Below are 17,778 nucleotides of genomic sequence, written 5' to 3'. Positions count from 1 at the left end.
ACACACCCTGATACACAGTGGTGTTAGAAATTATGAGTGTCTGGAATGTGGCAAGAAATTCACCACAAAGACTGATCTCAACAGACACTCCTTGGTACATACTGGTGTTAGAAATTATGAGTGTCTGGAATGTGGAAAGAAATTTCACCCAAAGAGTCACCTCACCACACACACCCTGAAACACAGTGGTGTTAGAAATTATGAGTGTCTGGAATGTGGAAAGAAATTCACCACAAAGAGTGATATCAACAGACACACCCTGACACACAGTGGTGTTAGAAATTATGAGTGTGAGGAATGTGGAAAGAAATTTACCCAAAAGGGCCACTTTACTGCACACATGCTGATACACACTATTAGAAATTATGAGTGTCTGGAATGCTGGAAGAAATTCACCACAAAATCTGAGCTCACCAAACACACCCTGACACACAGTGGTGTTAGAAATTATGAGTGTCTGGAATGTGGCAAGAAATTTACTGAAAAGTCTAATCTCACCAAACACACCCTGACACACAGTGGTGGTAGTAATTATGAGTGTATGCAGTGTGGAAAGAAATTTACCCGAAAGGGTAACCTCACCAAACACACCCTGATACACAGTGGTGTTAGAAAATATGAGTGTTCGGAATGTAGAAAGAAATTCGCCACTAAGACTGATCTCACCAGACACACCCTGACACACAGTGGTGTTAGAAATTATGAATGTTTGGAATGTGGAAGGAAATTCACCCAAAAGGGTCACCTCACAAAACACATCCTGAGGCACAGTAGTAATAGAAATTATGAGTGTCTGGAATGTAGAAAGAAATTCACCACAAAGACTGATTTCACCAAACACATCCTGACACACAGTGGTGTTAGAAATTATGAGTGTTTGGAATGTGGAAAGAAATTCACCCAAAAGGATCACCTCACCAAACACACCCTGACTCATAGGGGTGTTAGAAATCATGAGTGTCTGGAATGTGGAAAAAAATGCATCACAAAGTCTGATCTCACCAAACACACCCTGACACACAGTGGTGTTCGAAATTTTGAGTGTGAGGAGTGTGGCAAGAAATTCTTTACCATTGGTGCTCTCGACAGACACGCCTTCAGACACACTGGCTTGTGGGAGTTCAAGTGTGATGTTTGTGGCAAGTGTTTCAAGACTAAGAGTAAGATTGCCCGCCATATGAAAGTCCACTTTTGAGGTGGTGTGTTGTGTGGACCGTTGTGGCCACACCCATGCCTGTGGAGTGTGTGGTGGTGGTGGTGGTGGTGTGTTTCTTTTGTCTTTTTCCTCTGCCATTGTCTTCCCCCGACCTTGGCCTGACCTTCCAGCCTTTGGTCCTCGGCACAGCCAGGTGAAGCACGCCTTCAGTGGGAACCGGTCTCCCGAGGGTGTCACCAAGGCTCTCCATCTCCAGCAGGACGTGGCGGGGGTCAAGATGGCAGGCAAGCAAGTAAGTAAGTAAGTAAGTGGAAGTAAGAGTGAAAACATAAGTGGTGGAGGTGATTGGAGTAGTAATACCTTATTCCATTACCTAACCTGGCAGTGCAAGTACCATGTCAGAATCAACACTAAGGACATTGTCACTGTGGTACACCTTTTAAAACAGATAGACACATAGACAGACAGACCACCACTTATGGAACTTTCTCCTTCAGCACTGCAGGCGTGGAGGTGTGAGATGTGAGGCTGCAGGGGTGAGAAGTCCATACATGTTGCTGGCTATGAGGACCCTAAAGGACTGGTGGTGTTGAGTGTGAGAGGAAGGACGTGGTGGTGATGGTCAGCGTTCCAGTGTGTGCAGTGTGTGTCCTGTCAAAATTGGCTTGCTGCTGCTGCACTGACAAAGGTGAGGCATGGAGCTGTTCACTGTTCACTGGTAAACACTGCATCAGTCTCACTCCCTTGCTGGATGGACAGAGCTTATGTTGCTTATGTTCCCTACTCTCTCAAATTTTATGATCCTGCTGTCCAAATGTGAAAATTAATTGAGAAAAAGAAATAAAAAGTTATACAATTTACGATTTGAAATTTTCAGATTATAAGCTACTGTATGTCTGTGATATGTGTGAATGTATGACTTTATAATGTAAGACCTATTTTTGTCTACATACTTACCCATAGTTATTCATTGTTGCTTAAACCCACAATTCTTACAGCAAACTTACACCATGTCTGACAGCTCCAGAAATAGAAATGAAAGAAATATTTGAAGTGCTTTCTTTCTTTCTTTCTTCCCCTCCCCCACCATGTCTGACAGCTTGAGAAATAGAAATGAAAGAAATATTTGAGGTGCTCTTTCTTTCTTTCTTCCCCCCCCCCCACCATGTCTGACAGCTTGAGAAATAGAAATGAAAGAAATATTTTTTTTTTTTTTTTTTTTTTCCCCACCATGCTCGAGAAAAATGCATCCCAGTGCTGAAGGGGTTAAACACATCTCCTTAAATAACAAGTTGCATTAAATCAAAATCATGTTAATTAATAGTTGTCTTTACTGAATCAGCTCAAAAATATCTCTTGTTTTCCATATTTAACCTTTAGTGTGTGAGCAACAAGCTTTACACCAACACTTTTGGCACTGAGTGTGTGTTTCTTTGTCTTTCAGTTTTTCTCTATGTTGGACTTTTCAAACTTCCTCTATTTTCTTATTATATTTGTCGATGTTCTCAGGAATTAACCCCTTCAGTACCAGGACGTGTTCAAATTCCTTCTGGTGACTATTTGCTGATTTGATACAGTTTCACAAATTTATGTTGGGATTAAGATAGTGAAGACTATGGCCATTTCTCCTCTGACCTCCATACACCCTTCCTAATGTCATCAAAATGGTCTAATGGTACACAAATCTCAAGGTAAAAATGTCCCAGTACTGAAGGGGTTAAAATAGTGAAGACTGTGGCCATTTTCTCCTCTGACCTCCATACTCTTTTCATAATGTCATCAAAATGGTCTAATCTCAAGGTAAAAATACATCCCAGTACTCAAGGGGTTAATTATCTGAAAAGACATTAATAATTATCTCAACACTAGTCTCGTGTGTGGGAAGTAATGGTCTGTTTTCCTTGCAGGTGTTAGATGTGCTGTTTCCAAATCACCACCTTCCCAGGAACAGCCCAAATGTTACACCAGCGGCCTCTGGTTATCAAATGGTGGTGCCACATCAGGCCTGACGTTCTTCATTGCAATCAGGGAGTCAAGTTTCATAAAGACAGTGTGAGTGTCATGAGAAGTGTCAAGATGCTCACCAGGAAGGAGAGTGCAGCATGAAAAGGGCCTGGTATTGTAACAGGTCTCCACTGCAAGTCAGGAAAAGGCAAGTTGCAGCAGGATTAACAGTAGAATGAGTACATAAAATTTCCTTGATGTGGTGGTGTGACTGACAAGCAACCTTCTTAATTCACAGATGTGGACGAGTTCCTGGGAGTCTCACCAGGAAGAGGCTGCTCCTCACACAAGAATTGACAAGTTTTGCTGCCTCCAGGCCTCATGCAACAGCTTTCCACTCCAATTTGAGAAGGAAGAACATAACAAGTCTTTCTTCCCTGAGCTGCCGTCAGGCCTGGCACAGCTTCTGAACGTTCCAGCAGTTCTTTAACGGTAGAGACATAAGCACTTGACTTGTTACAATCCTGGCCACCTTAATTCTCAGTAGCAACATGTGGTAGTCCCCACACCAGATGAAGGCTTCACTTCTCCTTTGATTGGTTCACTTCCCTGAAAAACTAAGCCTTTATTTTATGCTCCACTCACCTGGTCCATGTCCTGTCCCTCCACGTCATCAGAGCGTCTCCACATCGTCTCTCTCTCTCCACCACCTTCCTCTCTCTCTGTGTGTGTGTGTGTGTGTGTATTTACCTAGTTGTAGTTTTCCAGGGCCTGGGCTTTACGCTGGTGTGGCCCCGTCTCCATATCTACACTTATCCAATTTTTCTTTCAAGCCCTGCACACTTGTTGCTGACACCACTTCCTCACTCAAACTGTTCCAAGTCTCAACACATCTTTGCGGGAAACTCAATTTTTTAACATCTCTCAGACATCTTCCCTTCCTCAGTTTCTTACTATGCAATCTTGTGCTTTTAATGTCATATTATTCTCTCAGGATCAGTTTCTCATTATCCACTTGATCCATTCCATTAATCAATTTATAAATTTGCATCAGATCCCCTCTCTCTCTCTTCTCTGTTCCAGGGTTGGTAGATCCATAGCTTTTAGTCTTTCATATGTCATCCCTTTAAATTCTGGAACCATTCTTGTAGCCATTTTTTGTAGTCTCTCCAATTTCCTTATGCATTTTTTTATGTGGGGTCCACACAACTCCTGCATATTCCAATCTAGGTCTTATTTTAGTACTTATCAATTGTGTGTGTGTGTGTGTGTACATTATTTTCCTATTTTTCTTTCTCTGTTTTTTATATTTGTTTGTTCTTGCTATTCTTTATCTCCATTCATAGAAAGTGCAGCTTAGCTAAATTCTGTAGTCTTTTTTCCTCCTCCTCCTATTCATTACTTTTCCTACTCATTCGTTGTCCTCCTTCTCCTCCATATATATAAATAAATAAATAAATAATTAATTAATTTATTTATTAGTAAAATTATATTACATTGTAGTTTAAAAATGATAGACAGTGGTGGTGGTGAAAGCAGCAAGAGAATTAACTGTACATTTGACACGCCTCCTGACCCAAGGCAGAAATGTGTGAGGTTGTCACCTCATTGGATGACAACACCACCACTCTGTCTCTCAACAATAATAAACAAACAATAAAATAAACAAACAATAGTGATAATTTTATAATATTCTTCTTCTACTGCTACTCTACTGCTACGACTATCATTGTTTTCCTCCTTTAGCTCTCCCTCTTCCCTGCCGTGCATCTTTCTTGCTTTCACTGTGACAGAGAAGGGAAGGAAAAGTGAAAAGATTGAGACATCACAAGAAAGAGAGTTCACCAGTTTATGACAGTCTTGCTCCATGTGTATTAGAGAGAGAGAGAGAGAGAGAGAGAGAGAGAGAGAGAGAGAGAGAGAGAGAGAGAGAGAGAGAGAGAGAGAGAGAGAGAGAGAGAGAGAGAGAGGGGCTATATAGTGACAAATGATAATGTAGTCCAATGAGGTGACAAGCTGACACATTTCTCCATTAGGTCAGGCGGCAGAAGGCTTACGTCCCAAAGGTTAGAAATCTATAGCCATTTGTAAACTGTTCTATCTCTCATTGCTTTCAATAATGAAACTCTAAAGCTGAAAAGAAACGTAAAATGTGGAGGATGATGATGAGGAGGAAGAGGAGGATGATGAATGTGGAGCTTAGCTATGTTATAATCCTGGTGTGAATGGAGAAAAAGGTTATCAAGGAGAATAAACAAATGAAAAAGACAGGCAAAGGAGAATAGGAACACACACACACACACACACACACACAGAGAGAGAGAGGAGGGTGGTGGAGAAACATAGGAAAACACACACACACACACACACACACACACACACACAGAGGAGAGTGGTGGAGAAAAATAGAACACACACACACACACACAGAGAGAGAGAGAGGAGAGTGGTGGAGAAAAATAGGAAAACACACACACACACAGGGAGAGAGGAGAGTGGTGGAGAAAAATAGGAAAACACACACACAGAGAGAGAGGAGGGTGGTGGAGAGGGAGATGACAGGATGATGCTCTGATTATGGGGAGGGAAGGGGACATGGACCAGGTGGGGAAGGTAGAGTGGGTGGAGCGTAAAGAGTTTTAGGAGGGATTGAACCCATCACAGGAAAAGTGAAGCCTTCATCTGGTGCAGGGCTGCCAAATGTTGCTACTGAGAAAGTCGTATGGCCAGGATTACCATCTGTACAATGAAAATAAATACCATGTTTAGAATATTGTGTAATGTGTTCTTCAAATAAATGCAATGTCTTTATAGAAATGTGTACTTCAAATAAATGCAATGTCTTTTCTATTGTGTAATGTGTCTATTTATTATTAACTTTGTAGAAAAACAAGAATATTTTACCTACTATCTTGTTTCATTTGACAACTGATACTCCAAAAAAATGCTGTGGAAATTATTTTTTTGCAAATAAATTGAATTTTTCCGGGGTAGAGGAAAAAAGGTGTCAGGGTTGATAAATGTCCAGCCCAGCTAAAAGAGATTTGTCATCGATTAAGGTGAAACTTGCACACACAGTACCAGACAAAGATATGCTATCTCTGGGTACGTGGTCACACATGTATGGAAAAAAAAGGCATTTATGATTCCACGTCATAGAATGCTCATAAATTATGTCCAATTTTACTTCACCCTTATAAATGCCTTTTTTTTTTTTTCCCCATAAATACGTGACCACCTAGCCACAAGGTGGCATATCTTTGCATGGTACTGTAATTCCCCATTATGTGCACGTGTACAGGAATCTTTGTGCAAGTTTCACCATTAACTTTGACTAATGTTTTAGCTGAGCTGGGTCAATCCTGACCACTCTTTTCTTCCTCTACCACCAGAAAACTCATCTATTTTGCAAGAGACATAACTCAATACATTTCTATGTCAATTTTTACGCCTTAAGGGATGAATTGTCACCACCAAATATTTTACACCCGATAACCACTTTGCTATATAATAATAATAATAATAAAAATCATACAATATATAGCAATGCATCCTGGACTACACACTATACTTGAATCAGCTGACAGTTTCTATTGCATCCAGCTTGCAAGACGTATTGCAGCAGCACCACCACTGGCTGTAGACACCCTCCATTATACTCCTACTGTGGTCAGCTACACCAGCTTAGATTACAGAGAGGATGGTAGCAGCAGCAGGCAGTACTGGCTGTAGACATCCTCCTCCTAACATGACACTGACGAGGCAAGGCACCAGCTGAGGTTGTCGGCAGGATGTGAGCTGGCAAATCTCTGCAAAATATTGATGCAAGGAAATTACTTATGATAAGAGTGAAGTTATAACTCACACTAATTCCTCACTCAAACAAAAAACTTTTCACTCTAACAGGCAATCATCCACTCCATACAAACTTGAAACACCCACAGTGGTCTTGCATTGCTATTTCTCTTTGTCTATGAGTTCCTAAAAATCATTTGTACCTTTCACTAGATTCCCTTCTCATGTACACAGGTGCAGTAAATAACACAGTTAATATGTACCAAAAACTCATGCGTTCGATACTTCTGCACTAGGCTAAGCTACATCACAACTGACTGTCGCCTTGCATGTGCCGTGTTGCGTACCTATTCAAGGCACGCTATGAACCACCTGACTTTTTTGTAATTGCCATGCACGGAACTTTCCGCGCTCAGTACTTCCACGCACAATACCTCCACCTGTGTACATCTCACAATGAAAACAAGAGCCATGCATTTCTCACCTTACAACCACACTGATCACAGCAAGTCATTCCTACTACATACTACATACTGGTTCATTGGTTAACTCTAAAGGAAATTGCTATGTGGATTTTACTCACACACCACAATGCATGTCTCCACATACTAAATGTTGTGTTACTGCTTCTTAGTAAACAAAGCTTTAAACAAAAGTCTGGTGCTAAAGTTAAGGCAAATTATATTTCTTTACTGAAAATTACTAGAATTTTTTGTATTTCTTATTTTCTGGGCCACAATTAAGATTTAACCCCTTCATTACCATGACACATTTTCATATTCATTCTGGTGACTATTTGGTGATTTTATACAGCTTCAGAAACTCATGTGGGGGATTAAAATAGTGAAGATTCTGCCCATTAATCTTCTGACCTCCATATGCTCTTCCTAATGTCAATAAAATGGTTTAATTGTACACAAAACTCATGGTAGAAGTGTGTCCCAGTACTGAAGGGGTTAAATACTTCAGCTAACAAGCCTCAAGAGTTTCAAACTGAGGTAATAATCAAAACACTCTAAGTAGTAAATGAATCCTGGGAAGGAGGAAACCACTGCCAAATCCAACAAAACTTCAAAGTCGCTATTAACTTTAAACACAAAGCTGAAACAAAACAACTCACAAAAATCAGTCACAGACACAATGACTGGATCACCTTCACCACCAGCACTTACTAAGCAAGACTCTTACCCTTCACTGCAATAGTTTCCTGTTTGCTGAGGAGTCACAGTCAAGGGCGTGGAGGACAGAAGTCAAGTCCTTTCACCAGGAGGAAGGCACAAGACTACTGACTCCTTGGCTGCTGAGATCCCTCACACCACAGTCTGGCCGGGCAAGGTGGGATGATGCTGAGAGAGACCCACGCTCAAACCATTGTCTCCACGTCCTCCAACACACAGCTCCAAATGGCAAGATCCTCAATACACTGACAGGCTTAGAAACCAGAGTCTCATTGATGGACCAAGTTTGGCAAGCAGAGTGTGTCCCACCACAGACATACTTCATGATGTAACACACTGTCCACCATCACCTCAGGCATGGGTGTGGCCCCACTGGTCCTCACAACACACCACCTCAAAAGTGGATTCTCATGTGCTTGGTAATGTCATCCTTAGTCTTGAAACACTTGCCACAAACATCACACTTGAACTCCCTCAAGCCAGTGTGTCTGAAGGTGTGTCTGTTGAGCTCAGCAGTGGTAGTAAATCTTTTACCACACTCTTCACACTCATGATCTTTAACACCAGTGTGTGCCAAGGTGTGTCTGGTGAGGTGACCCATATTGATAAATTTCTGTCCACATTCCTGACACTCATAATTTCTAACACCAGTGTGTATCAGGGTGTGTGTGGTGAGGTGACACTTTTGAGCAAATGTCTTCCCACATTCCAGACACTCATAATTTCTAACACCACTGTGTCTCAAGGTGTGCGTGGTGAGGCTACTCTTTTGGCTAAATTTCTTTCCACATTCCAGACACTCATGATTTCTAACACCAGTGTGTCTCACAGTGTGTTTGGTGAGGTGACCCTTCTCAAGAAATTTCTGTCCACATTCCAGACACTCAAATTTTCTAACACCACCGTGTGTCAGGCTGTGTGTAGTGAGGTGACCCTTTTGGGCAAATTTCTTTCCACATTCCAGACACTCATAATTTTTAACACCACTGTGTGTCAGGGTGTGTGCGGTGAGGCCAGTCTTTCTGATAAATTTCTTTCCACATTCCAGACACTCATAATTTTTAACACCAGTGTGTGTCAGGGTGTGTTGTTTAACCCCTTTTTTGGATGCAAAATTTTTATCACACTGCTGACACACAAACTCTGTCTCTCTTGTGTGGCCAGAGCTGCCTGCCTCTGAGTGCTCCTTGCTAACTTGCTTGGACCTCTTAACACCTGAGGCAGGCTGCTGCTGCTGCTGCTGCACACTCATGCTGCTGCCCAGCCTCAGCCCTCCACTGCAGCATTGCTCCCAGCACACCCCAAGACCAGTCCTGCAGGAACACTCAGGGAAGCTGTCTGGAGATGTGCTGAGCATACCCTGGCCTGGTCTGTGGGGCAGGGGAGAAAGGCACCCATCATGGAACTGAGTGGCACAGAGATGGAGGGAAGACTGCATTGGGACAGATACAGTGCATGTGTGTGTGTGTGTGTGTGTGTGTGTGTGTGTGTGTGTGTGTGTGTGTGTGTGTGTGTGTGTGTGTGTACAGGGGTCCTCCCTTAATACATGGGAAAGGAACTGAGAAAATGTGCAAACATATCAAAAACACACAAATCGAATAATAGAATCTTATGCTATAAATAAGACTGGGACCGGGACCCACTAAGACTGCCCCCTGAGACACCCCACAACTGCCACAAAATCAATCACTCCTGAAACACAACACATTATCATTCCACACACAACAGAGCTCTTACAGTCGGCCCTCAACATTCCTGAGGGCTAAGGGATTGAGAACCTCATGAAACTTAAAAATTGACGAATGTTTGATGTGCATATCATTACATATACACGTATATAAGAATAATGTTACCTTTACCTAATATTAGGGCTTCCTTTACCTTACAATAATGTTTCCTTCATCAAATAAACCTAATAACTCATAAAACCCAAAAAACTGAATGAAATATCGTACATGTTATGGTTTAATGACAATAAATGTAGAAAAACAACACACTCACCACTCAGGTAAGTTTTGGTGCACTATTATATGTGATGAAGATGATGGTGATGAAACTAGAGGCCGGAGTGACCAGGGACAAAAGAACTAGGGGTCAAAGTAATTTGTTCCCGGTTAGGTTAGGTAAAAATGTGCTTAGTACCTCTGCTTTTTGCTAAATGCAGCAGATACAGGCAAAATGTAGCAAATCTATAAAATAAAAATAAATAAATAAACAGTGGCATTTCTCCCTTAGATTATTAAAAACTCATAAAAAAATGTCTATCTTAGCTTCCTCCACACAAAAATCCCATTTCCCGTCAAGGTCCGCCGTGGTACAGTGGAACCATGCGTGCTTTGGAGTGCGAGGGGTCTCCAAGCGCACGGGTTTGAATCCTGTCCACGGTCCGAGTGTAGGTTGGGCTTCCTCACTCAGGACAACAGTTTCCTAGCGTGTGGGCTTTGAGATAGGAGGTGACACAAAAAAATACCCCCTTTAGCCCAGAAAATCCCTTGAAAATCCCACAGGGTATGAATATAAAGGTTTCCCAGCTTCTTGTTCTCGTGGAGGGACTGATGGTGACAGGGAGGAAGGATTTGCTGTGAACATTTACCACAAGTACTACAAACTAAACCAAACTTATTGCATATTCACAATTTTGTAACTACCTACTCCAAAAGGCTAACTGTCACACACACACACACACACACACAAAAAAAAAAAAAAAAATAAATAAATAAAAATAAATAAATAAATAAATAAATAATAATAATAATAAATACAATAAATAAATAATAATAATAAATAAATTAATAAATAAATAAAAAATAAAAAAATAAATAAATTAAATTAATAATACATACCAAAAAAAATAATAAAATAAATAAATATATAAAACAAAATAATATAAATGAATAAAAAAACTAATAAAATGATAATAAATAAATAAATAAAGACAAGAGAGAGAGAGAGAGAGAGAGAGAGAGAGAGAGAGAGAGAGAGAGAGCACTAAAACAATACACCCCATCTCCATCTTTACCTCAGAGGCCGAGGCGCTGTTCTCTACGGGAGGGGCGGGGGCTTGAGTTGGGCACACTGAAAGACTGGTGTTGTGTGCCTCTGAAGGACTGGTGCTGACTGGGATGTTGACTGGGGTGTGAAGACCTTGTGATCCGAGCAGTGCAGTGACAGCTGGCTAGATTAGTTCAGGACACAAGTGGGACGGAGGGCGGCAGGCTGGCGTGAAGGATGGGCACTTGAGGCCGTCAGGATGTGGGCAAATTGAGTGTCATGACGTCAGTGCCTCAAGTGGACTAGGGTGGAGCCTGCTGGAGACTGGAGAGCACAATGCAGTCCATTCATGCCGTGACGTAGAGAACTGCCTTTACAACGGCTCTTCCCTTCTCCACATGTTTATCTTCTCCTTTTTCTTCAATTTTCGAGTTATTTTCCTCATTTCTTTCTTCTCTGATTTTCTAAACGCTAAATATTGTTTCGTTGCACACAAACACACGATCGCTCTTATATGTCAATCAGGGTTAAGCGGAAGGCCAAGAAGACTGCGGACAATATATTTTGTTATATTATTCATATTTCTGTGTTATTCAGCGGAGTACAGACTGTCACATTAAGCACAAGAGACAAAAAGATGAATTAATGTGGTGTTTGCTGTAGGCTCTACCCCTTCTCACTCCCTCAATAAGCCAGACCTTTCTGTCCCAAGTTTAGGGGTGGCCGGCATGACCTGACCTCCTCCTTGTTGTCTACACTGCCACAACGATAAAGTTATCAATCAATCAATCAGGGGAGGAGAAAACTTGATAATTGTGAGTGTCAAGATATGTGACGCAATCTGGATAAAATATTCGACGAGGCATGAATAACAGCGCCTCAAGTGTGCTCGTGTTCCATTGCAGTCCTCCTCTTTATAGAGTGCACAGTATCATTGTACCAGTGGCTTTCACCATTTTTGTGGACCATTCTTGGCACTCTTTAACCCCTTCAGTACCATGACATGTTTCCTTATTCATTCTGCTTACTATTTGGTGATCTTATACAGCTTCAGAAACTTATGTAGGGAATCAAAATAGTGGAGACTTTGGCCATTAATCTTCTGATGTCTATACACCCTTGGTAATGTCAATAAAATCCTTTAATGACACTCAAAACGCAAGGTAAAAATGCGTTCCAGTACTAAAAGGTCAATGATCGACTACTGCCCTTCATAACTGTGTAGTGATGGTGACAAAACCCTTAAAAAACTTATAAAAAATACACTTTATTTGTTCTGCCACTTTCTTAAACATGAAGGGAAGTACCAGCTTGCATTTCCTGTACATAAGTCAAGATTAAAATTAGTTTCACAGTCATAACACAAAACAAACAGTTATGTAATGTGGCCTGTAAATACATCAGTCACCAGTGTTGTGGCTGATGTGATGGTTGGGATGGCTTTTTAACAAGTGTCTGTTTGGAGGGCAGTTGTAAATAAAGCACATCTTGTATCATGCTTCACCTGCAAGCAATGTCTTTTCTTGTGTTTCTTTGCAGGTAGGCGGTAAAGCTCCAGTGTGCAGCGATACAAAACCTCAAGTGTGGTGGGAGACTGAAGGAGACAGAAACACAACACTTGAGGAAAGAAATGTGTGGTGGGAGACTGAAGGAAACAGAAACACAACACTTGAAGAAATGGAGACACAACACTTGAGGAAATGGAAACACAACACTTGAGGAAAGAAATGTGTGGTGGGAGACTGAAGGAGATGGAAACATAACACTTGAGGAAATAAATGTGTGATGGGAGACTTAAAGAAACAGAAACACACCACTTAAGGAAATGGAGACACGACACTGGAGGCAACAGAAACACAACACTTGAGGAAAGAAGAGAACAGGAAGAGGGTGGTTACAATATATTAATTTCTTCACTTACAATCTACACAATAGCACACACCATTAACAAGACTGAGTTTTCTCTTAACCTTATATACAAAGCTGAAAACAAACAACACTTGAGCCTTGTTCCTCCAGACTAAATGGTCCAGGCACCAGTCCGGACCATGAAAAAGTCCTGATAAGACATTTATTTATTTTTTTATGAAGGGAAAAGAGCCAGCCAAGAGCAAAAAAAAATAAAACTAAAATAAAATAAATAAATAATAAATAAAAAAAATGGCCCGCTTGAGTGTCTGGCTCTCTACAAAGGGAAAAATGTCAGCCAAAATCAGGGAGCAAATGCCTCGATACATTTTCTCCTCAAGACTTTTTGAGGTAAATGCAAAAAATCTAGTCTATTTTGGTTTCCTGACCAATTAAACCAAAACAAACTTGATCTAAGTTAACCTAACTCTAAAACTAACCTAACAACAATAACTGAGTGTATGAATAAGAGAAATAAGCCCTCCAGACTTGAAGTACACTCAATTTACTACCACGATAACAGATGGTTGGGCGACGTGCATGTTTGCTGACGAAGATTCAGCAAACTGTCCAATGATCAGAGAGAGAGAGAGAGAGAGAGAGATTGTGTTGTAATATCACAAGTATTAGGAGTATATTAAAAGGTCTAAATATATTGTAGGTGGCTTCAAAACAACCTCTTTGATTTAATGTTCATTGTATTCCTTGGTAGTCAAATAATGAATGGACCAACATATAAGTAACTGTATTTATGTTTTATAGATGGTATCGGCAAACTTGCACACCAGTGAATTGTCCAGTTGAATGAAATAAGACGGTTTGCCAATGTCGGCGAACTTGCACACAGCCAAACCATCCTTCAACCACCACCACGACACTGGAGACATTGATCTCCACCAAACATTGCTCCACATACACTCAGTAACCATGACATCCAATCCAGCATCTTTTCCAGTTCTCACATTATTCCTTGGTGCATCTTTAACACTCTTACTTGATGCATCCACACAGTATTTGGCACAGTATTCCACAGCCTATCTTTTGATTTACCAACGCTCTACACAGTTTGTTCTGCCACACCAAATTCTTTTCACTGATAACACAAGCTCCATTCTCTAATTTTCTAACCACAGCAAGCTCCTTTTCTAATTTCCTAACCACAGCCTATCTTTTGATTTACCAATGCTCTACACAGTTTGTTCTGCCACACCAAATCCCTTCCACTCATAACACAAGCTCCATTCTCTAATTTTTTAACCACAGCAAGCTCCCTTCTCTAATTTCCTAACCACAGCCTATCTTTTGATCTACCAACGCTCTACACAGTTTGTTCTGCCACACCAAATCCCTTCCACTCATAATACAAGCTCCATTCTCTAATATTCTAATCAATTCAGTCTTTTTAGCCAGAGTTGGGCCACTCATTTATGTTTAACACCCTTAGGAGGCGTTCTAAGGTAATGAAAAATGCACTAACTTGTTCACTGAATCCAGACAGAGCGCTGAGTTCACATGTATTGGCCGGACTTGTTTAGAACTGCCTGCCGCTGTCCATTGGCTGTTCCTGGCGGTATGTGAGGCGTGTATTGATTAAATTCATTTGTTGGATTTTCCGGATAAATTGAAGTCCAGATAAACATGGTCCAAATTAAAAAGGGTTGAGTGTATTCATGTCACACACACACACACACACACACACACACACACACAAGGACACTGCTGCCACCAAACAGTCAGGTGTTCTTAGTTGTCTTTGCCAAATTTCTCACACCCTCCAACTGCTACCACTGTCCTGGGGCCACACCCGTCCATGTGTTGGGTGTGCCTCGTGTCTATAAGGGTGCTTCACTCAAATGGCACTTTCAGAGAGGGAAGAATCAAAAGCTTTTCACTGTATCAGCTCTGAGTCCTCAGCCTTCCTCAATGCTGTAATATTCCATCTCTTGCTATCATCTACCACTATTTTCATGCCACCTGCTCCTCTGATCTTGCTAACTGCATGCCTCCCCTCCTCCCCCAGCCTCACTATGCCACTCACCACTACTCTGTCTGCCTCTCTAATGCAAGATTTAACCGCTATAATGGATGTACACTCTGGCACTTCCTGCCTACTTTTGTGTTTCCACCTTCCCATATTTTGAACTCATTCAAGAGGGACGTTTGAAGACACTTGTATTCTGCTATGGCTGATGCTTTTAACTCAGTAAGTGCCTGGGACTTCACAGTGTTTTATTCAACATTGCAATTTTGTTGCCCTTGTTGAAGCCTTTCCTACATTAAAAAACTAAAACAGAATAAATAAATAAATAAATAAAAAAGGACATTACACAAGACTCACCAGCACCACCACCACTGCCACACACTTCTAGTCCTGAGTGTGGCCCCACTGGTCCACAGATGCCACCTCAAAAGTGGATCTTCATGTGGCCTGTAACGTCACCCTTTGTCTTGAAAAACTTCCCACAAACATCACACTTGAACTCCCTCAAGCCAGTGTGTCTGACAGCGTGTCTATTGAGCTCAGAACGGGTAGTAAATCTTTTACCACACTCTTCACACTCATAATTTCTAACGTCACTGTGTGTCAGGGTGTGTGTGGTGAGGTGACACTTTGTGGTAAATTTCTTTCCACATACCTGACACTCATGATTTCTAATACCACTGTGTGTCAATGAGTGCCTGGCGAGGTGCACCTTTGTGGTAAATTTTTTTCCACATTCCTGACACTCATGATTTCTAACACCACTGTGTGTCACAGCATGTGTAGTGAGACAAGCTTTTGTGATAAATTTCTTTCCACATTCTGGACACTCAAAATTTCTATCAACATTGTGCGTCTGGATGTGTTTGGTGAGATCACCCTTTCTGGAAAATTTCTTTCCACATTCCAAGCACTCATAATTTCTAACACCACTGTGTGTCAGGGCATGCTTGTTGAGATCAGACTTTGTGAAAAATTTCTTTTCACATTCCAAACACTGAAAATTTCTAACACCACTGTGTGTCAGAGTGTGTGTGTCAAGATTACTCTTCTGAGTAAATGTTTTTCCACATTCCAGACACTCATAATTTGAAACACCACTGTGTGTCACAGTGTGTCGCCTAAGCCCTTCTTTGGATCTGAAAGTTTTATCGCACTGCTTACACCCAAACTTCTTCTCTTCTCTGTAAAAAGAGATACCTGCCTCCAGGTCAATCTTGCCACCCTCACTGCACCTCCCTACATCTGAGACAGACTGCTGCTGCTGCTGCTGCTGCTGCTGCTGCTGCTGCTGCTGTTGCTGCTGTTGCTGTTGCTGCTGCAGTTGCAGTTGCTCCTGCAGTTGTTGCTGCTGCTGCTCACTCAAGCTGTTGCCCGGTCTGACCCCTCCAGTGCAGCATTGCTCCTGGCAGAACACACTATGGCCAGTCCTGCATGAACCCTGGCGGAGGCCGGCCAAAGGTAGCCATGTCAGAGCCCACCAGGATAACAAGCCTGGAAACCTGCAACAACAGTGATGGTGAGGACACCGAGAACCACTGGCCATGGCTACCAAAAAAGGCCCACCTGAGTGACAGTTCCCAAAGAGAATGCCAAAGAGGTAAATCAAGCTGCAGAGGATGAGTGTCTTGGAACGTCCCTCTTGAAGGAGTTTAGTCATAGGAAGGAAGAAATACAGAAGCAGGTAAGGAGATCGAGTTCACTAAAGAAAGTGATGAATGAGTGATAATGCTGAACTCTTGCATCACAAAGACAGATGGAACAGGAGTAAGAGAAAGAAGAAAGTCTTGTGCAAAAAAGAGGAGAGGCATGGAATTAGCAAGATCAAAAGAGCAGTTGATGTGAAATTAGCAACAGAAGATAGCAAGAGATGCAACACTGAGGCAATGAGAGAGAGCCTTGTGCCAGACAGTTAGAGAAGAGTTCCTTAAACAAAAATCTTTCAATTCCACTTTTTCTAAATGGACAGAAGAATACTCCATATGTTGTTATTTTATTCTAATTTTCGTTTTCATTTATCTATTTTTAATGTTATGGCACCTGTAGGCATACTTGAAGAGTGTATATGCGAAGTGGTGCTCAGTGGTGGGCATATTAGGGCCCATATCACCACCCAAGCGCATCTTTGGTGTAACCACTAGAACCATGGTGACATGTAGCGAACTTTACACCACTCCACAAATGGCATAGCTTCAAAGTGGTACGTGGTGGGATTCTAACCTACTCATGGACGTCTGCCCGATCCCACGCTCACCATCTTATCCACTACACCACCCCACTACCGACCCTCCTTGGGTGAACTCAGGTAGTGAGGGAGTAGGTCCACCAAGTTGGGTGTCACCAGGTAGGGGTGTTAGGTTAGTGACATATTGTGGTGTGTGAGGGAGTTGGGTGTCACCAGGTAGGTGTTAAGTTAGTGGCATATAGTGGTGTGTGAGGGAGTTGTGGGTGCACCAAGTTGGGTGTCACCAGGTAGGGGTGTTAAGTTAGTGGCATATTGGGGTGTGTGAGGGAGTTGTGGGTGCACCAAGTTGGGTGTCACCAGGTAGGGTGTTAAGTTAGTGGCACATTGTGGTGTGTGAGGGAGTTGTGGGTGCACCAAGTTTGGTTTCACCAGGTAGGGCTGTTAGGTTAGTGGCATCTTGTGTTGTGTGAAGGAGTAGGTGCACCAGGTTGGGTGTCACCAGGTAGAGCTAGTGGCATATAGTGGTGTTTGAGTGAGTAGTGGGTGGCCGTGACATTTCAGCGTAGGTAACTGACCCACTTGTTCCTTGGTCAACACACTGCACACCACGCAACCCCGATGGTCACTTATCCAGTTCCCT

General features: G+C 41.9%; 2 protein-coding genes and 2 long non-coding RNA genes across 8 annotated transcripts in view; 2 read left to right on the top strand and 2 right to left on the bottom strand.

The window, feature by feature from the left end:
* LOC123503145 (zinc finger protein OZF-like) overlaps window positions 1-17,778 on the bottom strand; it is a 29,370-nt gene that overhangs the window by 11,159 nt on the left and 433 nt on the right. The window contains exons 2-3 of one of the 3 annotated variants that reach the window (XR_006674348.1): window positions 14,450-16,455; window positions 12,325-12,658 (exon numbers count right to left, since the gene is read on the bottom strand). Coding sequence is in view for 1 of the 3 variants with exons in the window: in XM_045252652.1 (XP_045108587.1) it covers window positions 15,378-16,455 (1,078 nt within the window). In the remaining 2 variants the exon portion in view is untranslated. Of the gene's footprint in view, window positions 1-12,324; window positions 16,456-17,778 lie in introns of those variants that run through there. The other 2 variants (XR_006674351.1, XM_045252652.1) reach the window with 2 other exon arrangements.
* Window positions 1,195-3,308, top strand: LOC123503172. The gene is made up of 3 exons (XR_006674358.1): window positions 1,195-1,448; window positions 1,654-1,844; window positions 3,064-3,308. It is a non-coding gene; the product is annotated as an uncharacterized LOC123503172 (long non-coding RNA).
* Window positions 5,765-11,437, bottom strand: LOC123503158 (zinc finger protein 543-like). Of its 3 annotated transcripts, none has more exons than XM_045252676.1 (4): window positions 11,093-11,437; window positions 8,084-9,443; window positions 6,667-6,909; window positions 5,765-5,839 (listed from the first exon to the last, which is right to left on the bottom strand). In XM_045252676.1, the coding sequence occupies exon 2, from the start codon at window positions 9,428-9,430 to the stop codon at window positions 8,468-8,470; it is 963 nt and encodes a 320-aa protein (XP_045108611.1). In that variant the 5' UTR covers window positions 9,431-9,443; window positions 11,093-11,437; the 3' UTR covers window positions 5,765-5,839; window positions 6,667-6,909; window positions 8,084-8,467. The 3 variants fall into 3 exon arrangements, with proteins under 3 accessions (XP_045108611.1, XP_045108620.1, XP_045108603.1); XM_045252685.1 differs by having other exon boundaries at window positions 6,672-6,909; XM_045252668.1 differs by having other exon boundaries at window positions 5,765-6,909.
* On the top strand, window positions 11,625-13,429 carry LOC123503175. The gene is made up of 2 exons (XR_006674359.1): window positions 11,625-11,879; window positions 12,604-13,429. It is a non-coding gene; the product is annotated as an uncharacterized LOC123503175 (long non-coding RNA).

The sequence above is a fragment of the Portunus trituberculatus genome, chromosome 2 (assembly GCF_017591435.1).
Source record: "Portunus trituberculatus isolate SZX2019 chromosome 2, ASM1759143v1, whole genome shotgun sequence".
Taxonomy (NCBI): Eukaryota; Metazoa; Arthropoda; class Malacostraca; order Decapoda; family Portunidae; genus Portunus; species Portunus trituberculatus.
This window is presented reverse-complemented; position numbering and strand designations above follow the sequence as displayed.